The 27,230-nt window shown below is 47.5% G+C and overlaps 1 protein-coding gene across 1 annotated transcript in view; it reads right to left on the minus strand.

Moving 5' to 3' along the window:
* Positions 1-3,508: 3,508 nt before the first annotated feature.
* PRR5L (proline rich 5 like) overlaps positions 3,509-27,230 on the minus strand; it is a 68,425-nt gene continuing 44,703 nt past the window's right edge. The window contains exons 6-9 of the mRNA XM_065404132.1: positions 26,380-26,471; positions 20,696-20,836; positions 18,889-19,015; positions 3,509-3,891 (exon numbers count right to left, since the gene is read on the minus strand). Of these exons, the coding sequence (XP_065260204.1) occupies positions 3,509-3,891; positions 18,889-19,015; positions 20,696-20,836; positions 26,380-26,471 (743 nt within the window). The remainder of the gene's footprint in view (positions 3,892-18,888; positions 19,016-20,695; positions 20,837-26,379; positions 26,472-27,230) is intronic.

A 27,230-nucleotide genomic window follows, 5' to 3' on the forward strand; every position in this document is an offset into this window, starting at 1 on the left:
ACCAAGCTTTAATAGCAACAGGATTTACTGCCTATGTTTGGACTGAGAATTAAAATATAAAAGCAGGTTACTGCCCATCCCAGTAGTGGACTGGAGGAGACTAAACTTGCTAGTGATAAAACCATACCATTTGACCCATGAGGGTGGTAGAAAAATGAGAAGTTTTACTAAAATTTAGGTTTCAATCTGGACCCTTAAGTAAATCTGCATCACAGACTACAGCAAAACTGTATGGACACATGGAGGTGATAACAAACCACTTGTCCACGTGGTCTTGAATCTGGTAGGAGTAAGACAGAGCAACTGAGGTGGGAAGTGACTTACTCTCTCTCTTAATCCAATAAGGAGGTACTGTACAACCTTGGGGGGTAGGAGGGGAATCATTTCATCACTTGTTGGCAGCTTATAGAGGTTTGCATCAAATGGCAGGATACAGGGGAGTTGAACCCCTCCCACCCACCTTCCCTACTGTCCATAGCAATGCAAGAAGGCATGTAGATAGGAGGTCTAGGACCTGCCTTGGACCAATATCAAAGCAGCCCTGTCTGGCTGTTTGAATCAAGATAGATCACTGCATGCTCGAAACCTTCCACAGGTCATATTTTCTATTGAGCAGCAGGGATCACTGTTGTCATTGGCTCCTTTTACTCCTAGAGCTCCTAGCCTGTTGCCATCCACTGGGCAAATATGATGCAACCATGCCCTAGCACTCAGCAGTGTCCTGCCCTTCAATGCAACCCCTTCCTCTCGCCTATCATGCAAGTCACAGCAGGCAGGCTACTCACCTTCTACAACACTAGTTTGCATTAGCTGCTCACAGGAGACCAAGCCTCTTTGTGCTTCCAAAAGCTTGTGCACCTTATATGTTCATTTGGTGGCCCAGTAAGCATCACCTTTCCCACCTCATTTCTAAACACCCTCGCTCTTTCCTTAAGCCTCGCACGTTGTTTACAAAATGGAACCACCAGCTTTACCCTTCCCTCCCCTGCCAAAATCAAACGTGGGACGTGCCCAACTCCGACCATCTTGGTACAAATTTTTGCAAAGTAGCAGACCCACACAAATTTAAAAAAGGTCAAACAAGTGGATAGAGCTAGATAAAAAAAGAAATTCAAGTTAATACCAGGCATGGAGTCCCATACTCCTCAGAGACTCCCCTTCCCAGAGAGGGAAATGGATGATGATCCCAGAGTACGTCAGGAAACAAACAGCCATTTCTCATTGTTTAGTCATAAAAAGAAGCTTGTACGGGCTATTGAAAAACATTCCTGATATTTACTAAATAGGGGGAAGAGGTTGAACTGAAATGCTATGGAGAGATTATCTTCCCCGCACCACATCCCGTCACTGGTATCCAATAGAGCCATAAAAGTACCACAAGTGGCCAGAGAATAATAATCTTGGTGCAGGAGCGGTGTAGGGCCAACATAATGAGCCCAATCCTGCACCCCACCTTAAAAGCCTTAATGTAGGGGGGCAGGCCAAGTAATGGCCAGGAGGGGAATCCAGGTAGAGCAAAAGTGGCCCCTCCTCCTGCTGGGCTGCACATTCTGTGCTGCTCCTCCTTGGGAGGCTTGAACATAACGGTAGACCAGGATTTTAAAGTGCAAACAGCTGGTTGCATTCCCAGATCAGTGCACTTCTGCTAAAGCCAACAGTGAAACTCCAGTCAGCTTGACCAGGGGCAGAAGCAGGCCCTTGTCAAATGCATTTGTAGACCGACAGTTACCAACCACAGGAGCTGCAAAGAGCTCCAGAGCTCAGGGCTCCTCCCTGGTATTTCTGATGCTAACAGCAGCCTCGGAAGAATCTCTACTCCTGACATTGCTCGGGCGATTGAGGCCCAATCCTGAGAGATGCCCAGCAACCTCCACTTTCATTGAAGTCAATGGGAATGGAGCTGTGCTCACCGCCTTGCAAAAGCCGACCTTACACAAAGTCATTACCTATAGCATGAGAAATACAGAGACCTGAATTCAGGTCCTGGCAGGCAGAGAAAACCTTTCCAATCACGGATTTATTTGTCATCTACATGTGCATGTTGATGACCATGGGGACATCAGTGGGGGTGCACATCGGGGCTGAACATGGCAACACTCTGAGAGATGATGGGGAGGTGTCTCCTTTTTAAATGGAGTCTGAAATTCAAAGCAGCTTGTAATTACACTTACAATTCTGTTTAGCAAGACATCAGCAGAATATCTAGGGGGATTTGTGGAGCAGGTTGACTCCACTCTTATGGGAGCAGCTTCTGGAGTACCTATCGGTCCCTCTGTAGCAGTCAGAGTGGAATTCACTGTATGCCACAGTCAGACAGACACTAACATTGCTTAAGAACTGGACAAGTTGTAGCTTTCCAAATAAAACAAAAAAACCCCAAACCTAGCTGCAAACAGAGCTAGAGTCCTGTCTCTAACCCAGACGGCTATTTTTGATTTCATAAATTCTGTAAGAGCTAGAAGTTCAGGCACCAATCCAAAGCTGATTTCCCCCATGTTAGCTCTGGGGTTGGACCCATGGATGCCTGGGCTCGAAAAGCCACTTTCAAGTCACCTTTCGAATGCAGGAGCATACCCTCAGTTACTGTATTGCCCCTTTTCTCTTGGAAGCCACCTGTTTAGGTTTCTCCTTATGGTGGAATCCTGATAATGCTAACATTTTTGACAGCACGCCTGATGCCAACGTCCAAGTAGGGCACGTGGGACCAAATCCTACCCTTATTTACTCCCCATAAGACTCCACTGACCTCAAAGGGGGAGTGCACACTGGGGCTGAACATGGACAGGCAACACTCTCAGAGGAAAAAACATTCAGAGCTTTAGCTCACTCTGATTTGGGCTTCTCGCTAAGTCAGATGAAGTCTCTCCCCTGTATGCAGTGGGAGCAAAGAAGAAAGGAAATCCCTCCCCAACCCTCAGAAACCACAAAGCATCTGGGGCAGAGTTCTCTACAAGACTCACAAAGTTTAATCCCTGAGTACAATACATTTAAAAGAAAAACCCAACCCCAGGCATCACCATCCTACAACTGAGGGCAAGGACCAAGTGAGCTTTTAGCACAGTCTCTCCAATTGCTGCTGGGAGTTGGAGGAGGGCTCCATTTAATGAGACCAGGGAGTTAGGCATGAGATTGAAAAACGTTTAGATTAATTTCTTTCACTAAAAAGAAAAGGGAGGGAACCTGAGGCTATAGCAGTGGAACTTGGATGTTGAGCAGCTCAGGAAGAAACTCTATAGAATACAGAGACAGTGGCATTTAACACTGAAACCGTTGCAGTCCTGAATGCTCTGCTGGGAGCAGCCTGGTACCTCCACTGACAATGATCCTAGAAAGTCAGAGATAAAAATCTAAGGTGCCTTTCCCAAGAGACATGAGAACATAGACCGCTCCCACAACATGAGCAAATACATCCCCAAGGCTCATGTTCTCCACCGTTCCCAGCAGGAACACAACCGCCCATCGTCTGGTTTAGTGCACATGGTTCTCTCTCCTGGAGGGGACATCCCTTCTAGCTGACGGAGGTGCAGTTCAGTTCCGTAGGTTCCTGCCTGCCCGTTGCTACCAGTCCCTCCGGCCCATCAGCAATACTGGGCTCACTGGAGCATTGCCTGTGGCTGAAGCTGGGCTGCAGGAGGAGGCATTTGTCACTGTTGTCTGGCTCTTCTATCACGATCCCTGTGTGCATCATGGAGGCCATGGCCAGGAGCTGGATATCCGAGTGAGCATTGGCAACAGTGTGGCGACGGATGCTGCCACATTTCTCCAAGTAAGCCTCACCCTCCTGCTCCGTCAGTGGCGTCAGGGCCGTCTCGCTGGGCTGCCGAACCGTCACGCTATGGGAAGAGTAGCTCAGCAGGTTTGCCTTGGGACGAGATCTGGAATACCGTCTCTCTGGAAAATAAAAATGAAGCAGGAGAGATCAGCAGGGCATAAATAAATCCAACAGTGTCCTGCTGAATTGAAGAGCTTGCCTTAGGGCAGTGGTTCCCAAACTTTAACAACCTGTGAACTCCTTTCACTAAAATGTCAAGTCTCGCGAACCCCCTCCTAAAAATTAATATATCCAGGGATTTTCTCCTTTACCTGAGTATAAATTATAAAAGTAGTGATCTTGGAAATATAAAATTTGTTTTTATGACATGCTTATTACACACTATTTATTATTAATTATTATTCATCATTACAGTATTTTATTACATTATGAAAACGGCAACACTCTTCCAAGATCTCACTTTCCTTTCGTAGCTTGTATCACTTTGAATAAGCCTGTTATAAGACAAGGCTCCTATGTTTCATCAAGGAGTATCAGATGTGAAACAGCATGAAGGTATTTAAGAAGACAACTTGAAGAGTTCCTCCCACACAAGCATTCAGGTCTTGAGCAGTCCAGGCAAACAACGCATGTTACAACAAAGCTTAAACTTATTGTTTTTAAAATTATTATGAAGAACACTAGCTGCCTATTTAATTTTAAAAACAGAAAAAAATATCCACTTCCCTTTCCATTTCTTATAAGGAGTCTTGAAGTTTAAATCTCAGTGTAATAGATATGCTTGCTTTGATCTGCTTAGCTCTTGGAAGTCCAGGGGCTCTGGGCTGCTGGCCCTATGGGGTCCCTATGGACAGCTCTGTCCGCCATTAGGGAATTTTTTTCCTGAGAACCCCCTTTAACATTTCGTGAACCCCCAGGGGTTCACGAACCCCAGTTTGGGAACCACTGGCCTTAGGGTATCCTGAAAGTGCATGCAGCAGAGGCAATGCCACTTGCTGGGATAGTGGGACAAAAACTGACAGGGAGTTTGCAACTCAGACACTTCTTCAGTGTCTGGATCTGACTCCCCTCTTACTTATGACAGTGGGAATCAGGTGTAGCTGCACTGAAGCCAATGAGTTAACTTGGGATAAACACGAGTGGTAAACAGGCTCTCTGGGGGAGACTGTCAAGACACAAATGGCACCTGGGGGCCCAATGTCCACTGAAAGTCAATGGGAGTTGGGTGCCTAACTTCCCTCCTCAACTGTCTCCGAGGAAAGCCCCAGAGAGGATTTGGGGAGCCATTCTTTTGGCCTAACAAATGTATTGCAAGAAAATGCTCTACCATCAGATAAAGTCAATATGAAACACACTACACTTGTGCAGTCCACTATTTGGGGCAGGGCACAGGTTGTTTTGTCACAGCTGCACACACCTGAGGTGCCAGCACTATCCTCGTGCACTATACAGATTACATGTGCAACAAGCATGTCACTCGCTGCTGCAATGTGGCCACTCCTGGGGTGGGACACAAAGTGTCATAGAATTTGAGGCCAGAAGGGACCACTAGATCTAGTCTGACCTCCTGTGTTTCACAGGCCACCACCAACACCCACACATTAAACCCAACAACTGAAATGAGGCCAACGTTAGGGTGACCATATTTCCCAAAGGGAAAATACGACACCGTGCGGGGCTGGCCCGAGCTAGTCACCCGAGTCCCCCGACCCCACCCGAGCCTCCTCCCACCCCCATGCGGGGCTGGCCAGAGCCACTTACCCAAGCCCCTCTCCCCGCGCAGGGGGCAGGCAAGACTCGGGTGAGCAGCGATGCGCATACTGAATAGGGTTAGCATACTTCCCAAAGGCTGGGGCTGGTGTCACTGCTCACTTGAGCCCTGCCTTCCCCCCCACCAGACATTGCCGCCTGCCCCCCCTCTCCTCACATGTTTCTCCGCTCCTAAGTTCCCCCTAAACTGCACGGCCGTGCAGCTGTCTATTAAGCGCCACGCAGGCAGTCAGGGCTGCGCCGGGGGAGAGATGCCTCCCCACAAGCCCTGGACCTGCTGTGGTGCCCCTCCCCTGCCCCAACCCAGCCCAGCGCGGAACCTGCCACGGCCGGTGGACAGGAGCCCCTCCCCCGGACCTGACCCGGCTTGGCCCAGAGCTGCTGTGGCCGAGGGACAGGCACCCCTCCCCCGGCCCAACGCAGCCTGGACCTGCCACAGCGGGGAGAGGCACCTCTCCGTCCCCACAGCTCAGGTGCTCCTGGTGCTGCAGGGAGAGCGAGCTGGGGGGAGGAGTCCTCTCTCCCCATTGTTGCCCAGCTGCTCATCCCCAGCCCCACTCCAGAGCCTGCACCCCCAGCCAGAGCCCTCACCCCTTCGCACCCCAACCCCCTGCCCCAGCCCTGAGCCCCTCATCCCTGGCCCCACCCCAGAGCCTGCACCCCAAGCCAGAGCCCTCAGCCCAGCCCCCGCACTCCAACCTTCTGCCCCAGCCCTGAGCCCCCTCCCACACTCCGAACCCCTCAGACGCACCCTGCCATATGAATTTTGTTAGGAGCACCAATATGGAGGTGATGTGTGACACATCACCTCCATATTGGTGCACCTAACAAAATTCATTCCACACATGGGTGGGAAATATTAGAGGGAACACTGCTCCACACCCCACTTTTTTTTGACAAAAGCAGGCATTTGTCCCATTTGCTCTTGCCCACTTTTGCCAAAAAAGGCAGGCTGGCCGGGACCGGGCTTATAAAAGGATGTTTGGTCACCCTAGCCAAAATAAATGACATCCAAGGAAACTAGACTATTATGTACCACAGGCAAAGAATAGGAGGGACCGAGGTGTAGCAGTGCCCAAGGCCCCCAAAATTGCAGGTAAATGGTTAAATGAGAGATACCAGATAATCCTAGCAAGTGACCCACACACTGCAGTGGAAGATGGACCCCCTCTCCCCCATCAAGGTCACTGCCAATCTGACCTGGGGGGAAATTCCTCCCTGACCCCACATATGGTGATCAGTAAAACCCTAAGCATGTGAGCAAGAACCAGCGAGCCAAACAACTGAGACAGAGAATGTTTGGTGCCACCTCAGAGTTCTGGCCCACCCTGCCCAGTGTCCCATCTCCAGCCATGGCCAACAGTTTAGGACAGGAAGTGAAAAACTCAGTGTTCAGTTAGAACTGCTGGGGGAAATTTAGTATGCAGAATGGAATGATCAGAACAGCCAGGACTTGGGGCCTACCACCTTCTCTGCAAAACATCCAAGAAGGCTGAAAAGAGTCCCTTAATTTTAAACTCAACATCTAAGATGTCACCTCCTGCATCACAGTGCATCCCACCAGCGTTCTGAGGCACTGATTCAATACTGACTTTGGTATTTTTAGGAGGAGATGGAGTTTTAACTCCTGTGTCCTGGCTAATTGCTATTCAGGTAATTCCAATCTGCACAGCTAAATTCCCCCAGCAGTTCTAACTGAACACAGCATTCTTTCTCATCTCCTGCTCTAAACCATTGTGCAGAGTTGCTATGCATTGTTAAATAGATGGTGTGCACTACCCCAGAAGTGGCTGTATTCCAATAGCAGATAATGTGGATCCCTGTATCTCTCCTATCTATGACCTAAGAGAGTGTCAAGGAACAATTAATTCTTAGGCAGCACTTTTGAGATCCTATAAAATCTGTCCAGCCAAAAAGTGAAAAGCATGAGACACAGAATAACAAACTGCAAAGCACTAGTCGTTGAAGGTTATGAAACATTTTTGGAAGCTTGCATCAGTAAGAAAGGCACGAAACAAACTCTATATTGTGACAGGGAGGGATGGGGGAGCAGCCAAAACTCCACCACTGGCAGCAGTCAGGCTATGACAAAACTTCACCCTGATGCTGCCAATAATGCACTCATTCAAAAAGGTTCATTTCAGGCTTAAGAGAATGGTGGAATCAGTTTTAGGCATGTTACAGGCACAGTAAATGCATTATTTCAGACCCAACTCCAACTAGCCCCACTGCGAGCTGGACTGGGTATATGGGAGAATTGTTGGGGGTGTCCACATTAGCCCTTTTCTCCTAAAATGTCTCACCATTGCCACCACATGTGCACCTCCAATGATACTAACAATGGGCAACACTATTGTAGACTGGACAACAGCATTTTAACCACTGGGTCATAGGCACCAACTCCATGGGTGCTCCAGGACTGGAGCACCCACGGAAAAAAAATAGTGGGTGCTCAGCACCCTCTAGCCACAGCTGTTCAGTGGCAATTGGCAATCAGCTGTTCAGGCAGCTGCTGCCAATTAGTTGTTTGGTGGCTGGGAGCGGAGCTTGGGGGAGGGCGGAGAGCAGGGAGCGGTAGGTGGACTGGGCCTTGGGGGAGGGCTTGGAGCGGGGCGGGAAGGGGCAGGCTGAGGGCGGGGCCTTGGAGGAGGGAAGAGGCGGAGCAAGGGTGAAGCCTCAGGGGGAGGTGGAGCGGGGGGGGGGAGCAGGAAGAGGCAGAGAGGGGGCAGGACCTCAGGGGAGTGGGCGGAGCAGGGGTGGAGTACCCCCAGGGAAAAAGAAAACTCAGTGACTATGCCCTGGGTCATCTAAGTGTGCTAGTGTGCTGCTGGCTGTGAGTGGCTGGTTTACCCTAGTGCTCCCCAAGGGAGGAGTGGTCACTGAGTGATATTTTTATTCGTAGGAAAATTAGTCTAGCATAGACAAGACCTAAACTACACAGTGGTAATTGGCAGTCGCTGCCTCTCCATCTTTCCTGGTGAAACATAGGACTTAGGACTGGAAGGGACCTCCCTGGTCATAGAGTCCAGTCCCCAGCTATCACAGGTAACCACATCATATCAGCCTGTTCATAAATGTATCAAGTGCCATCATAAAACTAGTTAGGTTGTTTGCCCCCAATATCCCTACCGAGAGGCTGTTCCAGGACCTCACTCCTCCGATGGTTAGAAACCTAATTTCTAGCTAAATTTGCTCATGGCCGTTCATTCTTGTGCCAACGTTATCCTTTACCTTAAATAGCTTTTCTCCCTCCCTGGTGTTTACCCCCTAGCGTATTTATAGAGAGCAATCATATGATAGCTTCTGCTTTTCTGACTGAAGTAAACAAACCCAAAGGTTGACACAGTGAGAGACAGAAGCCAGCGCAACAGTTACTTAGCTCAGTAACTTCAATCCCACTAGACTTTAACCCTCTCAGGCTTTCCAAACCCCAAGGGCCAGGAGGCAAGGTGGCTCAATTGCTTTTTAGGGAGGAGGTTCATCTCAACCCCCAGGGTTTACTGTATTAGTACTTAGTCTCCAGGAGATCAAACTGAACTAAGCTATGGAAAATGCTGCCCACTTCCCTGTTTTGTTGCAGGTTCTGCATTAGAAAATGGAATTTTGGTTCTTTTCTCTGTTTCTAAACACTCCATTTTAAAAAACTTGTATATCCTTCATCATAGCAGGGCAGATTTGAGGACTAGCCAAGCCCAAGACAGTTCACCTGGCAAACTCACAGCCAGAACAAACAGGGGACTCAACACAAGGAGAAAAGTCACAAGCAAATAGGCCTCTTGTGTTCACTTCAAAAATTACTTCTCTAGGAATAAAGCTCCATTGGGTTTTGAGTGTGTGTAAATGTTCGTTCTGTTGAAAGAGGCAAGCCTGACAACCCTGCGGATTAAAGTCCTTCCAGAGCAAGTACAGCAATGCAAGCCTCCTCACAAACCATGCTCCCGCTATCCCAGGACTCAAAAGAGAGCGCATTTGCCTCTCACTCCTTGGCCTCTCTGTTGGCAATTTCTGTGATGTGGACAGCCAGCACATCCGCTCTCACATGCTAAATAGGGTCAAGCCTGGTCAGAATTTGGATTGGGAGATTTTAAATAAAAAGAGTTGCAACAAGTGGCGATAGTGATTCAACGGGTGGTGCTCTTAGTAAGCCCTAAATCAGTGCCCCAGCATGGCTATAGGGTGCTTTGCTGCTGTCCTTTGTGTGAGGATCAAAGCTGAGGTGCTAGTCAGCCTTCCCAAAATACCTTTTGCAAGAACATAGGTAGCCACATTTCAGTAACTTATCGCCAGTGACTGAACTCCTTCTCCTGTGTTTTCAGCTGGAGAAGTTAAATCCTAACTCTCTCTGCTAAAAATTGTTCTGTATAGCTGCTGATGCAGACAGACTGCTGCATTCCACCCCACAGATTGCTGCATTTCACTGATTTCTTCCTGCAGTCTAAAATGCTTTGGGATGAAAAGTGCTGCTCAAGTTGGTATTATGAGCCAGTTGCAGTGCAATAGTACATAATGGGAAGCATATGACAACAGACTTGATAACCAAGCAAAGTGGACTTTAATAGAAAGGGACAGCTTCAAAAATTACAGGGCTAAGATCTCCTGTGCTGCTGGAATTTGCTAGGACTGAGGCTGTTTAAACTGTAGGTTATTTATTGCAGTTAGCTGGGATAAGGAGAGAGCTGAATGGCAGCATTCTATTGGGCCAGCATATGACCCCACTTTTCTAAATTAGATTTTGCAGTGGCTTCATATGTCTCTCATTTGTTTAGAACTCTGGATTCCATACCTTCAATTATCCCTTCCAGCTGCCAGCTTGGAAGGACAGCAACAAAGGCAGCTAGAAAACCTCTGTGAAGCTGGCAAGAAAGGCCTGATGAGATCTCTCCAACCCAAATGCAACAGAGCAGATAGTTACACCAACTGGAGCCAGGTGAAGGGGCAAGAGCCCATTCAGAAGAAGTATAGAGGCAATGAAGATCTTAGCTGAGCTTAAGGGAGGAAAGATGGTCCAGTGGTTAGGGCCCTAACCTAGGACTTGGGAGACCCAGGTTCAGTTCTATGATCTTGGGCCAGTCAGTTAGACCCAGATCTACAAAGGTATTTAGGCTCCTAACTTTCCCTGAAAGATGAGCATTGATTTCAATGGACGTTAGGAGCCTAAAGTCTCTCAGGACAGATCCTGAAAGGTTACTTTGGCATTGCAACCCCTAATGGCTATCGGGCCTGCTGCCTTGTGGAATCCTCAGCAGGCACTTAGCCCAACTCTCCCCCTGTATTTAGTGCACCTAAGTCCTGCTAGAGAAAGGGCTCCTCAGAAGCCAGCAAACTGAGTAGGGAGCCACATAAACTAACACAGGAGGGAAATACTGGGGAGAGGGCAGGGTTTAGACACCTAAGTGTCTGTTCTGATGTGCCAGGTCGAAAGAGAGGGGCCTCTCTCTGTGCAGGATCCTCAGCTGTGAACTCTCTCCTGGAAGTAGGCCCCCAAGGCAGCTTAGAACCTGAGCAACTGAAACCCTCTCTCTCCTTCTCCTGCTCATGCTTGATACCTCTTGCGACACTCACGGTACACCCTATACCCCCTGTATTCATTATTAGTACATAATTGTGATATTGCATATAAAGCATGCCTTGTAAAGTATCATGGGAAAGGTTCTGATCTGCTAAAACCCACTGTTCCATCTAAATATGTATATCATTAGTGCATATGAAGTTATGAGACTGTGTTGTATGGTTATGAGACTGTGTTGTATGGTTGTCACTAAAATATGCAGTGGGTTTGGGAAGCACCCAGATACTAGCTCCCCAAAGACAATAACCAGGGGCATCACCAACACCCGGGCGGATGTCAAACTACTATCAACAGCCATTGTCCAGCAAGGGAGCTACAATGCAATGACTCACTTGCACAAGGCACACCAGAGGAATTGCTTAACCTTGCCTGGTGACTCAGCAATGCCTACCAGACATGCCCAGACTTATGTTCTCCAAGCACATGGACTAAGGGTATAAAACAGAACAGCGTGGCCCCATGCTTTGCCTTTCCTCCTCCCCCCACCTATGCTGCAAGCAACAAGGATACTCAGAAGACTGAAGACTCCAACAGAGGAGACTGGCCCAGGTTTCAAGGGTGAAACCTGTGTATTATGAACTGTATCATCCAGTGGGGTGAGAAAACTGCTTGCTCTAAATCAGGGGTCTCAAACTCAAATGACCATGAGGGCCACATGAGGACTAGTACATTGGCCCGAGGGCCGCATTACTGACACCTCCCCTCCCCTCCCCCCGCCGCCCTCGGCCCTGCCCCCACTCCACCCCTTCCATGAGGCCCCGCCTCTTCCCTGCCCCCATTCCAACCCCTTCCCCGAAATCCCCACCCCAACTCTGCCCCCTCCCTGCCCCCAGGGGGTGCAGGAGGGGTGTGGTGGGGGCTCAGGGCAGGGAGTTGGGGTGTGGTGTGCAGGAGGGGTGAGGGGTACAGCAAGGGGTCAGGGTGCAGGGTGCGGCAGGGGGCTCAGGGCAGGGGGTTGGGGTGCAAGAGGGGTTCAGGGTGCAGCAGGGGGATCAGGGCAGTGGGTTGGGGTGCAAGAGGAGTGTGGGGTGCGGCAGGGGGCTCAGGGCAGGGGGTTGGGATGCAAGAGGGGTGCAGGGTGTGGCAGGGTGCGGCAGGGGGCTCAGGGCAGGGGGTTGGGATGCAAGAGGGGTGCAGGGTGCGGCAGGGGGCTCAGGGCAGTGGGTTGGGGTGCAAGAGGAGTGTGGGGTGCGGCAGGGGGCTCAGGGCAGGGGGTTGGGATGCAAGAGGGGTGCAGGGTGTGGCAGGGTGCGGCAGGGGGCTCAGGGCAGGGGGTTGGGATGCAAGAGGGGTGCAGGGTGCGGCAGGGGGCTCAGGGCAGTGGGTTGGGGTGCAAGAGGAGTGCGGGGTGCGGCAGGGGGCTCAGGGCAGGGGGTTGGGGTGCAAGAGGAGTGCAGGGTGTGGCAGGGGGTTCAGGGCAGGGGGTCGGGGTGCAGGGTGCGGTAGGGGGCTCAGGGCAGGGGTCAGGGTGCAGGAGGGGTGCAGGGTACGGCAGGGGGTCGGGGTGCAGGAGGGGTGCGGGGTGAGGCAGGGGGTTGGGGTGCAGGAGGGGTGCAGGGTATGGCAGGGGTGGCAGGGGGCTCAGGGCAGGGGGTCAGGGTGCAGGAGGCGTGTGGGGTGAGGCAGGGGGTTCAGGGCAGGAGGTCGGGGTGCAAGAGGAGTGTGGGGTGCGGTAGGGGGATCAGGGCAGTGGGTTGGGGTGCAAGAGGAATGTGGGGTATGGCAGGGGGTTCAGGGCAGGGGGTCAGGGTGCAGGGTGTGTTAGGGGGCTCAGGGCAGGGGGTCAGGGTGCAGGAGGGGTGGAGGGTACGGCAGGGGGTCGGGGCGCAGAAGGGGTGCGGCATCGGGCTCAGGGCAGTGGGTTGGGATGCAGGAAGGGTGAGGGGTGAGGCAGGGGGTTGGGGTGCAGGAGGGGTGCAGGGTATGGCAGGGGGCTCAGGGCAGGGGGTTCAGCTGCAGGAGAGGTTCGGGGGGCAGGATCTGGCCCGGCGCGTACCGGGGGCAGGGCAGGCTCCCTGCCTGCCTGCCTGTCTGCCCTGCGCAGCTCCGGGAAGAGGCTGGAACATGGGGAAGGGAGGGCGGAGGGGCTGTGTGTTTCTGTTGCTTGAGGCACCGCCTCCAGCAGCTCCCATTGGCCGCGGATCTCCGTTCCCGGCCAATGGGAGCTGCTGGGGGCGCTGCCTAAAGCAACAGAAACACACAGCCCCTCCGCCCCCCATTTCCCACGTTCCAGCCTCTTCCCGGAGCTGCGCAGGGCAGGGCAGGCAGGCAGGGAGCCTGCCCCGCTCCCGGTCCACGTCCGGCCGCCCCTCTGGTAAAAACTGCGGGAGGGCTGGGGGGCTGCGAGGGGCTCGCGGGCTGCAGCGGGCCGCGTGTTTGAGACCTCTGCTCTAAATACTGCCTAGTGTCTTACAGGTTTAAGATTTAGATTGTGCACGTATTTTGTTTTCTTTGGTAACTAATTCTGACTTTTTGCCTCTCACTTATAATCACTTAACATCTACCTTTTGTAGTCAAACTTGTTTTACTATTTATCTTTATCTGTGAGTTTTCCTGAAGTGTGTGGTAAATCTGCTCAGGTTCACAAAGACTGGTGTATATCCACTTTCCATTGATGAAGTGGTGAACTAATTAATAAACTTGCATTGCTCATCGTGAGCAATGCACGATGGTATATTCCTGAGGTACAAGGCTGGGAGCTAGGGGGATTTGGCTGGTGCCTTTCTCTGTGTGATTCATGAGCAGCTCTGGGAGCATTCATGCAATCTAGCTGGACGGGGGGGCTCCACATGCGGTTTTGCTGATAACAGTGCCTGGAGGGGCTTGCTGCTTGTCACTAGTGAAGAACTGAGAGACAGCCCAGGGTGGAGACTTAAGGGGGCATAGTGACCCCACAGTGCCAGGCTGCACCCTGGGGCTCCCAGCACACTTCTCTTACATTTACCTTAGGTCTCCCTGTGCCCCTAGCTGTCTTTTCTGACAGTATCATGCTTCAGCCCATCTACCAGGAATCAGGTCTGTGCTCAGATCAGGCCTCTCTGGTGAGACAGGCATTCTCCTGCCTAGTTTGAGAATCCTGCTTTGGGGCACCCAGGGCTCTGAGCAGCTTGTTAGCTGTGGCGTGGAACTGGGGCATAAGCAGCTTTGGGAGTGCCAACTGACAGAAATGTAGGCACCTACAGGGTCAGGCGGCAGGGTTAAGGTGGAAGTTTTGAAAATGTCAGTGGCACCTAAAGGAGGATCTAGGCCTCAGTTCCCTGTCTGTGAAATGGGGGATAACAGCTCTTCTCTACCACACAGGGGTGTTGTGAGATAAATCAATATATTAAAGATTGTGGTGGGCTTAGATACTAATGTAATGGGGAACACATATATACTCCAGAAGGGATAACACCGTAACAATTAGTGGAAAGGAATTGACTCTGCACTACTATGAAAGAAGCTAGAATAATTCTTTGCCCCTGTCTGTACCTGGAAATGGGTAGCCTCAAATTACAGCTATGAGAAGAAGAGAGATCAATAGATTCACCTGGGCAGATGATGTCTGGAGAGGTGCTAAAACTAGACAGGGGGCAGGGAGTTTGGTGGCCATCAGTTGAACCAAGGCTCAACTCCTCTTGGTCAGACTGAGCAATTAGCATGGCTGGCACCAGAATTTGTTAAACCTGATTAGACCAAGAGTCCAGCAAGTCTAATATTGCCACCAATGGTGGCAAATGTGTTTCAGCCCGTTTTGCTTTGTTCTCTACTCAGCCCCACGCATTGCTCATTATGCAGCATTCCATCGCATCAAATCCATAACAACCAGCCAATGCTAGTTGCAATGTACCTAGACAGTTGTGTATGGCTGTCATGCAGAGGAGTAGGAGAGAAGAAAATTCCTTCCTGGCTCCTCGAAGAGAGTACCAGAAGGGGCTCTGGAGTGCGAAGTAGAGTTCTGACACATGCAACACCAGAGACCTCACTCTACTCCTTTCTGATCTTCAAAACTTTCCTGCAGGGCAGGACTCTGGAGAAAAAGGTGTTCTGGTTTTCCATTTCCAAAACTCAGTCACCCTAGCTTAGAGCCAAGGGCTGAAAGCCAGGATGAGTTTGGGCTCAATCCCAGTGCAGCCAACTCGCTGTGCAGAAGGTGAAGGGAGCGCTGGTTGTGGGTATGGACAGCATTACTCATGGGTTTATAGGAGACGATTCAAACCAGAAACAAGGCCGTATCTCACATCCTCCCAGAAGCCACACAAGATTCTGCCCTGAGGAAATTCTCATGAATAGCTGAGCTGGGATTTCAGTTCACATTTGATTTGTTAGGAGTGAAATAGGAACTTGAATGGGAGGTTTTTGGAGGGAATCTTTGGATACATACCCAGATGAGCACTGACATTCCTGCCAAACAGCCTCTGCATGTTGGGTCAGTCAAGCAGTTCCACCTGGGAGGAGGGCTTATCTTCTTCCCCATTTATAATGCAAACACTTGTTTTCTGGGGTAGCTGTGGTTAACTTATACTGGACAGAACTACAAACAGGAAGGGGGTAAGGCAAGAGCAGTGAAAGAGAACTTGAAAGAATAGGGGAGGCTAATCTCTAACACAGTGTCGCATTGCCAAGATCCAACCTCATTCACAGTGACAGGTTGCTGTATGACAGGACAGAAGTAAAATGGGTTCTCAAGGGCTGAATCCAGTCTCCCTATGCTCAGGCTCTCAGATCCTGCCTTCCCTGCCAGTGCCACATTTTATCTTTGTAAATTGCTGCTTTTGGTGCTACTACTACTAATATCCCCAGTCTCCATCATCCCCTTTTATTTTGGTTCCAGCTGCAATCCCTGCCCATTTTAAAATCAAGTTTAATGTAAATTGAAGGTAGGCAGATTGACAACCCTGGAGGCTGAAGTCCTTTCTTTACCTACAGCAGAGGCCTGGCCAGTGCAAACTTCCTTATCTCAAAAAACCAAACAAACCAACCCAGCTTTATTCCCTAATCCTGACCTGAAGGATCCAGCTCTAGGGAGGAGAGGTTAATTCAGGCTCAACAGCCCTTTTATTCAGTCCTTGGCTTCTGTTGAGAATGCAAGTATACCCAGAGTCCAACTAATCATTCCGCAGAGGCTACTACAGAGCTACGCAATCACCTGGACCCCTCTGGATTTCACAGCTGTTATGCTGCACATTGAGAGCCCAGATTGCTACCTCTTGGCTCTTTCAGAACCAGAGAGAGAGAGGAGCCTGCAGACTAGGGAGAGGGTTTTGCAAAATGTGTGTGTGCTTTTGAAATGCCAAGGTTATCCGGGGAAGAGTTCTGCTTTGCTGTCAAGACTGTGTAACGCAAACACAAGTTTTCCCTTCTTTTTCCCTGCCAGCTCAAAAAAGGAAGGGGCGGGCTGGAGAAAAAGACCATCTGGGAAAAAAACCACAAATTAACAGCAACTAAATCAAAGTAAACACAATGATTTTAAATGCACAAACTTTACAAGGCCAGATTGGATTTAACTGGTTTTTATGACACTAGCTCCTTCTTTATTTGGCAGGAAACAAGATGGCTAGAAACTTTCATAGGGGTCAGGTGGCTACACTTCAAACTATTCCAGCAGGATGCAAATCCCCAGAAGCGACCAGACACATAGACCCATCGGGTCAACACTCAGTTACCCTATGTGGGGTAAGGGTTAATCATCTAGGACAAGCAGTCTGTACAATGATCGGGTTTGCATGTGGAAGTGCAGGTGGACTAACCACTTCTAGCTTCATGAATGGATGTAACAATGATGGCACCTTAGCACTGCTACAGCATATATTGAATATTTGCTAATTTGTCCAACATCCCCATTTTATTGAGAAGCGAGGAACAAAAAGCCCATAGAAATAACTCACCTAAAGGTCACACCGTGAGTCTTTGATAGAGCCAGGATGGAGGCCAAGTACCAGTCAGGTGCCATAACCACAAGGCTATCTTTTCTCCCCCTGCTCTAGAGACTGAGGATGAGAGGCTATGTGTCTCCAGCTATCATATTGAGAGTCCTGTGACAGATATGGAAATTTCCTGCAATATTCTTAAATGGCCTTACTCTATTAAATTTATGTATTATCATGGGCCAGGGTTGTATGTAACTTCTCTAGGGGGAGACGTGACAGATATAAGACCTGGGAGTTCAAAGTACTACACTGAAAATGTGTCAGACAAGTATGGACTTTGGGGACAATAAATGTTAAGTAATTTCCTGGGGAAGTCCTATGAAGAAGTTAATGCAAATTCCCCAACTCCACTTACGCAAAAACCCAGCCTTTTGAAGCTATGCTATGAGGAAAGGGTCATTGTCTACGGATTACTTGTTACAGAAGGCCAAGATCAAAGGCCCAAGCTGTATAAAGAAATGGCTGATGTGCCCAGCCTTTGTTCTGGTTCTGGATCTAAGAGGTATATGAACTTGTAACCATAGGGAAAACCCAGTTGTGAGTTTGAACCTACCCAACCCTGAGGTTGGAGTTGGGGATGACCTCTGGTTAGCTAGCATGCATGTAGGAATTCTTATTGTTTTTATATGTTTTCTCTGTAGTGCTTTTACTTTAAGAATAAATGTGCTTGCCTAGAGGAGCTGTGTGGTAACTTATAACTGAGGGCAACACACCAATCATAGCCCTCAGGGAGAAGCAAAGCACAGACGCTGGGATTTTTCAGACAATATGGCTTACTGTGGATATCACAGTGTAATATAAGGAGCGGAGTTGCACAGCCTTAAAATTCCAAGAGAGAGTCAGACACAGGTCTCCAGCCAAAAGAGATGATGGCCGGGAGCTCGAAGCCTAAATTGGGTGCTGTTGAGGAACCACAGAGGGGGAATATAGGTGTAGTTACCCTGAAACTGTGACCCCTTTCTAAAATGAGACCTATCGTCTATGAAATGCTACAAACTGAACGGGGGACACTTTTTTATACCATCCCTTTGGTTGCACAGTCAGATTGTGATCTTTCACTCCTGGTAGTTCTGCCTTCTCCCGAAAGTCAGGATCCAGAGCTGGGCTTCTGGAGCATGGTAACCCATTGGAGAGATTCCTTTTGTAGAGGAACATCTCCTGGAGTCACAGCATACCCTCACTCAGAGTGTAGTGCTCTAGATAGCCACCTACTAGTCTAGACCTAAACCACCCCTTTTTATTCACAATCTTTGGGGTAGCTTTTCTTGCCCAGAAACCCCAGGCGGTGAACACCAAAAGACAGTAGAAAATCTCTGTAAGAGAAACTTAACCATTGAGAACCAACACCTGGAAACTCACTGCCTTAGCAATCTGGCAGATGTATCAGCTACTCCAGGAACTGAGGGGGAGAGGAGAACACTGGCAACTGGAAGTGGTTGTGGAATGAGGGGATCAGATAGAAGAGGGAGGAGGTGAGTGTTGAAGGAGGAGGGATCAGATCTCGTGCTGGGCGAGGGGGTGAGCAATCTAAAAGCCAAGATGCTGGAAATAAACAGAGTGCAGTGACAGCTTTTAATCATTCCACCCACAGGAGCAACCTGAGAGTGGGGAATGTTGTGGGGTTTCATTACAGCTCACTGTGGCATGAGAAAAGATTAAAGCCTTTCACATGTGCATAAATTACATCCAGGGCTGTATTGATCGGAATCCACTTGGGGACATTTTAACCTTTGATTCTCTCTCTCATGGAGCTGTGCATCTGTCAGTTCCCATCTCTTTGTCTGGCACAGCTGCACATTTCCTTACATTAACCAGTGGAGGTGCCTGAATAAGAGGACTTACAATAGCTACAGTGTGGCATGTCTTACCGAGTGCACAGGTGCCGCCAGGGAAGCTGTGATCCTCACACAAGCCCAGGTATGGAGAGACCACCTGTTTGACCAGCTCTTCCAGCAATACGTAGCCCTTGCTGGGGCCTGTAGGTTCATGGACACCCTGCAATTCAAGCATCAAAGCAAATGTGTCATCACACAACTACACAGCTTCCATCACATATTCTGGGAGCCAGAATGCCTGGGGTCTACTTCCAGTTCTAAAGGAGTAGAAACATGGGGATATTTATGGCAGAATTATACCACTGAAGTTATACCAGTATAACTCCACATGTAAACATCTTATTCTGGAACAAGAGTGCCTTTATGACACTTAGCAACATAATCTAAACCAGAAAAAGGCACTCTTCATGTGTGGACCCACTTATTCTGCAAGAAGAATGCCTTTTCTGGTTTAGTTTATGTTGCAAAGCATCATAAAGACCCTAGTCTTCCAGAATAAGAGTGTCCACTATATCAGTATAACTGTACTAATATAATTATACTGGTAAAGTTCTGCCAATAAATTTCCCTATAAAGATAAGTCCTTACATTGACTTGGGCAAATCACTGCCCCTCCCTTAACTGGAACTGTGAGTCACCACCCCTCTCTTCTCCTTCTTTTATCTGTAAAGCTAACCTATCTAACCCAGGTGTTTGATGATAGAAACTCATTATAGATTTCTATAGTTTTCTTGCAAAGACTAGTTAAGAATTTCTCCTTTTAGTGATAAATTCCTCACTCTGGTAATTGCCCCTCCACACTCAACCTTCTTTTCCTAAAATCTTTAAAAGAGAAATTCAACCTTCACTCGGATGGCTCCTGTTAGCACCACTTGGGTTACAATAATTATGGTTGGAAAACTAAAAGTTCTTAGGTAAACACAAACTTAGCCACTTTCCACACTGATTGTGCTTCAGAAACTTTAATTGCTCTTGGTTTTTCTCTCTCTCTTCCTTTTAAAGGAAAAAAAACAAACAAACCATGGAAACTGTATGGAAATAAAACCCAGAGGAGCCTACATAAAGGTCTGGACTCTGGATATTTTCCATGGTTTCCACATCAGGCTGTATACGATGACACAGCTGGTACACTTGGATGCACAGATCATATGTGGAAGATTCTGTTCCTGTTCCCTTGAGGTTTGGATGGGTAGGCTGGTTCCCTTAGAACATTTGTGTTGCTTGAGAGGGGCCCTTGGAAGATCTGTAGCCCACTGCCTGCTGCCAAGGGTACTCCTCCCATCAGTGCTCTTCCCCTCACAGGCAAAGCTGGACCCCAGCTCAACCCCCTAACTAGCTGAGTATTAAGAGTGAATAGCCAGTGCTCATTAGATTCCATTGTCTCATGTGAGTGAGAGAGAGCACTTCCCTGTCAGTGTAAAGCTGTTGAACTAGAAGAACTCGTATATGGGGGTCGCAACTATGAGAATTGTAATCAGAAGTGAAAGGCATTTGGAGATGCTCTAAGATCTGTGTGTAAGTGAAGCAAGAGCACTGGGACTTCTCAGTCACCAAGGAAAAAGCCCCAAGACCCCAGAGTTTGGTTCATTTCCTTCCCACTGGGAAAGCTTGACCCCCTTCCATCTGTTTGCTCAGGAAACTCAAGCCACAATGCTTAATGTTCAGTTTAGTTCATTTTCATGTCCAGCTTCCCCACATGAACACACACAACTCCTTCCCCAATCTCATCATGCCGACTGGTTTTCTTCTTTCCAGGGGCAATATGAATTGGTAGCTGTGAGATGTGTATGCATGGGTGAGAGACAGATAGAAGGAGAAAAAAAGAAAGGAAATTCCCTACCTGTAGAACCAGCAGCATCTGGACAATGGAAGCTGGGAGCTTTGTTTGGACTAGAGGAAGAATCTCTTCTAACTTCAGCTTTAATAAGACCAAGTCTCTGAAGCCGAGCAGGGCAATCTGGCGGATAGTCAATTCCTGACCCTGAAAAAATACAATTTGGAAATGTGTGTGTGCATAATGCGCACACGCACACCCACACACACCCAAAGCCTGTCTTGCAAATTATTGTTGTGTGCTGTTATGGTAGAGCACCCATCCGCTGCTCAGCCTCATGATTCCTTATACTGTTGAGTAGCCTATCTAGAGAGCACCTTTCCTGCCCCATTTCTAATCTATGAGTGACAGTCATGCAAAAAATGAGCCATGATTTCAGCAGAAAATGTCACTTGTTCACAAAACCCAAACCACTATCTTGGTTGTGATTAGGATTAGCAGTCTGAAGCCCAGGACTGGTACAGCCACTGTTGTGTTGCTGGTCAGACTTGAGGCACATTGGCTATGCTGGGAGGGGATGAATTTGTATAGCATGCACCTGCTTCTAGTCTGTGTCAGACCCCATATTGAACACCAACATTTAGCGGTGGAAATTGCAAACGAAAATACAATTTAATTAATTATTAGGTTTACTATTCACTTTGGGCCAGAGCCAAGCCCTGTCCCATTCTTTACACTGAAAGTGAGGAAAGCAACAGCTTTGGCTTTCCAATGTGACTAGGTTAAAAGAGTGTTTTGTTTTCATTTTCAACATTAATGTAGGGCACCTGTAAAGGTTTAACAGATGAAGATGTTGAAATATTTCACAGCATATTTAAACACAATTGAGCTCAGTCCAACATTCCAGCATCACAGTAACCCAGTGCTATGCCTAGCACGCACAACACAGTCTACTATACCATTAAACCAGTGGTTCCCAAACTGGGATTCGTGAACCCCTGGGGGTTCGCAAAATGTTACAGGGGGTTCTCGGGAAAAAATTCCTTAATGGTGGACACAGCTGTCCCTAGGGACCCTGGGCAGCACGGGGTCAGCAGCACGGAGCCCCTGGACTTCCAAGAGCTAAGCAGATCAAAGCAAGCATATTTATCATACTGAGAAGATTAAAACTTCAAGACTCCTTATAAGCAATGGAAAGGGAGGTGGATATTTTTTGCTGTTTTTATAATTAAATAGGCAGCTAGTATTGTTTTTAAAATGATTATGAAGAACAAGTTTAAGCTTTGTTTTAACATGCGCTGTTTGCCTCGACTGCTCAAGACCTGAATGCTTGTGTAGGAGGAACTCTTTGAGTTGGCTTCTTAAATACCTTCATGCTGTTTCACATCTGATACTCCTTGATGAAACATAGGAGCCTTGTCTTATAACAGGCTTATTCAAAGTGATACAAGATACGAAAGTGAAATCTTGGAAGAGTGTTGCCATTTTCATAATGTAATAAAAATACTGTAATGATAAATAATAAATAGTGTGTAATAAGTGTCATAAAAACAAATTTTATATTTCCAAGATCACTGCTTTTATAATTTATACTCAGATAAAGGAGAAAATGCCTGGAAATATTCATTTTTAGGAGGGGGTTCGCGAGACTGTTCACAGGTTGTTAAAGTTTGGGAACCACTGCATTAAACCAACTGCAGCTAAGATTTCACTGCTCAAACTTTCTTCCCGTCCCTCCCCAACGGTTTCCAATGTGGAGTCTCTTCCCCTCTCTCTTGAGGGAATTAAACTCTGACCTATATTCTGCTTCGGGATCCATAACACACACACACAGTGAAGCAAATCTCTGACTGGAGGGAATCAACGCCAGTTAACCATACATTTAAAATAGGGTTAATGTTGCAATTAACAGCTACATCAATATGCAAATAACTTAAGACCTATCGCCAAGACTGGCCTGGTCATTACATGAGTGTTTTGCTCTTCTAAGACATCACAATGCTTGTTTGAGAATGCCAGGTGTAAAAAGGAGCTGCACAAAGCTGAGAAATGTATCTCAGCAATAACATGACACTCTTTTTCCATTTATTCCTATTGTCCAATTTAACCCAACTAATTTACTATCTCAGTTAAAAAGAACATCCCATAGAAAACAGAAAGATTTGATCTCATTTTTCTTCTCAAGCCCAGCAGAGCAGTCACTCAGTAACTCAGTGAGAGCGGTGTGACTTATATAAACTGTTTGCATGTAGTTGGCAATTTAGGGGACTGGATGTCTTAGGGTCATACGTAGGTCACAGGTTCAAACCTAGCTGAAGGTGTTTGTGACGTTGTGCAGTCTATATGGTTTTATAAAAACATGATAATAAGTGAATATAATGTAACTGGGATAGTTTTATAAAGATTTGATAATAAGTGAATATAATGCAACTGGGATATGCTTCGTGCGAAAGGTCTCTTATAAGGTATCATTACAAAGCTCATAATCTACTGAGTGTGATCATCCTATTTGTAGAAATGTACCACTCTTGTATCTAAAACTAGAAATATAAAACGTAACTCTGAGGGCCTATTGTAATTATGTAAAGTGTGGGCCATTAATGATGGTTTGGAATCTTGATGACTCCCATTAACCAGGACCATTGTCTGCAGATGACTGTGTTTACCTGTTAGTCTTCCTGTATATGTGTGTCCTGGCAAGTGGGCAATGAAGTCTTGCAGTGATATGTGATCATGTCACCTGAACTGGAATCCATCTTTAACCTGGTGCTTTTCCAGTGAGGGGGGGTGGAAACCCAGAGGGACAAAGGGTTCCCGCCTTATGCAAAAGATATATAAAGGGGTGGAAGAGAACAAAGGGGGGGAGGAGCCATCATGAAGAATCCCCTAGCTATCACCTGAGCTGGAACAAGAGCTTTACCAGGGGAAAGAATTGTGCCCAGGCCTGGAAGGTGTCCAGTCTGAGAAAAACTTACTGAAGCATCTCTGAGGGTGAGATTATCTGTATTTAGCTTGATTAGACATAGATTTGCGCATTTTATTTTATTTTGCTTGGTGACTTACTTTGTTCTGTCTGTTACTACTTTGAACCACTTAAATCCTATTTTCTGTATTTAATAAAATCACTTTTTATTTAGTAATTTACTCAGAGTATGTATTAATACCTGGGGGAGCAAACAACTGTGCATATCTCTCTATCAGTGTTATAGAGGGCGAACAATTTATGAGTTTGCCCTGCATAAGCTTTATGCAGGGTAAAACGGATTGATTTGGGTTTAGACCCCATTGGGAGTTGGGCATCTGAGTGCTAAAGACAAGCACACTTCTGTGAGCTGTTTTCAGGTAAACTTGCAGCTTTGGGGCAAGTGATTCAGACCCTGGGTCTGTGTTGGAGCAGATGGGAGTGTCTGGCTCAGCAAGACAGGGTGCTGGAGTCCTGAGCTGGCAGGGAAAACAGGAACAGGGGTAGTCTTGGTACATTGGGTGGCAGCTCCCAAGGGGGTTTCTGTGATCCAACCCGTCACAGTGTTAGTAACCAGAAATCACTTCCATATGATGGAGGTTCGGTAGCTTATGGTTGAAGGGCTCAGTTACATTCCAAGTGGACACTTGTCCCCATCACAAAAGCCACTACTATACCCTTAATGGCATTTGAAGTAAAAAAGTCACAGGCTGAATGGGTCCGAAAACTGACAGGACCCTCTCACTCAAAGACATGATTCCTCCAGAACAGTGCCACATGTGTGGATCAATACAGTTCCTTTCTGCAGGGAAAGGAGGCTGTTCTTGTTACTAAGGCACTGGACTCAGAGTCCAGTGATCTGGATTCAGTCCCCAGATCCACCACCAATTCCCTGTGTGATTGTGGCAAGTCACTCTGTGCCTCAGTTCTTCATCTGTAAAATGAGAATAGTGCTTCCCTAACTCAAAAGGGAGTGGCAAGGAGATGTTTATGAGGTTCTCCGATACTACTGGGGATGTATGCCTTAGGAAAATGTAAAAATAAATAAAATACAAAGGATCTTGATTTCCTTCATATCATTTACTTTAAAAATTCACAAAGTTCTACAGTAACTTTTGTTCAGTTTCTTATTATTGAGACACCGTATAGCAGCAAAGAGATTTTCCCTGGAGCCATTAGTGGAAAAGGGTGTCACCACTAAGCAACACGATATCACTTTTTCTGTAGCCAGGAGAGCTGTTAAAATACAAGGAGAGCAGAAGCAACTCCCAATAAAATGGAAAGAAAGATTCTTCTCCTCAAGGAATTTAGTACATTAAAAACCAGGTTTCGGCATCTCACCCTGCTAGACTAGGTCACTCCATGTCTCCAGAGTATGTGCGCACATGAACATGCGCACGCACACACACATAGCACAAAGAGTAAAAAGACTTCTCAGTTGCACAATTTCACCTGTACCCCACCCCCCAAACACACATACCTTCTAGCATCTGCAGCAAGTACAGCCAGGAGAGAGTAAAAACAAATATATTGGACAGTTAGCAATCATCTTTAGATAAGTTCTTGGCCACTTTTAGGAAATGCCAACTTTAATCATTAGGAAAGGGCAACCTTCAAATTTCAACTGCGGACTTTCAAGTGATAAAAGGAAAAATCGAATGTATCTAGAGTCTGGTTCTCCAGGAGCAGAGACAGACCAAAAGGGAAGGCCTAACATTTCTAAGAATTTCATTCTACACAGATGATGTGTTTTTGGTGCCTTTTCAGACCCCTCCCTCCACCGCCTCCCTCATGACTGGTGAGAAGTTATAAACATGCTCATTTGTCAATAGCTCCTCAACAATTAGGATTGCTGGTGCTGGAAATCCTGACCAAAACTATTATTATTTGTATTACCGTAGCGCCTAGGAGCCCTAAGTCATGAGCCAGGACCCCACAGCGCTAGGCACTGTACAAAGAGAACAAAAAGACAGTCCCTGCCCCCAAATGGTTTACAATCTAAGCAAATTAAAGAAGTAAAATATAGGTTTAAAATCAAAACTCCTTCAGGAATGCGACACTCGGCTGCTTAGCCTTGTAAACGGGACTTAGAGAGAAACCAGAGTGATGTCACTTTGCAGGTACTGTACATATATGGCCACTCATCACGAAAGCATCCAAGACCCAGGGAGACATTTTCAAAGGCACAAATGACAGTTAGGTGCCTAACTTCCGATTAAAGTCAATGGGAGTTAGAAATCTTTCATATGCGCCTTTACAAATTTCTCCCCTGGACTGGACGCAGGATTTGCCCCAGTGCCAGCCAGACATTGGAATAGCTGTGCCAGTGCTATCCTCTAATGCAGACAGGCAAAGCCACTACTTGCAGTGATGGAGCTATAGCTACCGCAATGACTAAAGAACTAATGAAGATAATTGGGACAAATCCTCGGTCTAGACAAGGCCCAAGTACAGTGTTGTATCAGTGCTTAAGCACTGTTTAAACTCCACCACAGACAGGCTCCTAACAGCCAGAGAGGACAGGACCAAACAGGATTCAAAACATTGCACTCTACCTTAGGTTACCTAGTTTATCACACTAGTTCCATTTACATAATTCACTAGGACAAACTTCACTAGGAGCCCATTTGGCCCAAACCATGGTTTACAGTTTTTAAAACCTGTTTAGCCAGCAGAGATGGAGCCTTAATTGCTGCAGGGAGAGAAGGGAAGCACCAAGGGACCATTAAGCAGGTACTGTCATTGCATTCCCTCCCCATCTCCCAGACTATATGTTAATCAGGTTTACCTGGACAGGGTAGAATATCGCCTGGAGTGTGGGAAGGGTCTCTGTGAAGAAGTGATCCCAGATTTCAGACAGGATATCAATGCGATCCTCACCTAAAAGTACAGGAATTTGGAGGGAGAAAAACCCTTTAGCAATTAGGATACTACAGTCAGATTCAAATGTCCCAGTGCTCTTTACCTTTCTAGGTGAGCATCACAAACCCACCTCATTTAGCGTCTCCTACCCCAAAGTAGACAAGTCTTGGCAGCTTTAGCTGAGTTTTGCTTGGTATTTGTTCACAGCAAAGAAGTGAGGGGGCATAAATCTATGATCAGAAACAGCGGAGTCCCTCCCAGCTCTAAGAACACAGTTCCACGTGAAATGTAAAACAGCCCAATTAAAGTAAAAGGGTGATGCTGCTCCTTAGGCAATAGGATCTATCTCCACTGGCCAAGTATGTTGCAATTAAAAAGCACCTAATAAACATTAAGCTGATATTCCAGTATGGTCTCACTGAGCAGCTGTGAATGAAGCAGACAGGAGAGAGCCCAGAGGCTGAAGTCAGGGAGCCAATGCTGTACAGATACCTCTTTAACCAGCTACATTAATTCTGAGATTCTCCCTGCCCCAAACATAGATCTAGAAGTCACAGAACAAACCCACCCGCACACCCGTTGTAACAAGCCACAAAGCCATAATGAGAAGAGTGCCTAGAGAAGTTTTAAACTTGGCAACTCACAAGGTTCAACTGCTCCCATTGTATCCAGCCAGCCACAACAAAAGCTTCAACTGTCACAAGTTTGGATATTTAAAATAAATGCAGACTGAAAGTCATGCAACCCGTAACCCACATGGCAAGCACGTAGCTTTCA

The sequence above is a fragment of the Emys orbicularis genome, chromosome 4, assembly GCF_028017835.1.
Source record: "Emys orbicularis isolate rEmyOrb1 chromosome 4, rEmyOrb1.hap1, whole genome shotgun sequence".
In the NCBI taxonomy this organism is placed as follows: domain Eukaryota; kingdom Metazoa; phylum Chordata; order Testudines; family Emydidae; genus Emys; species Emys orbicularis.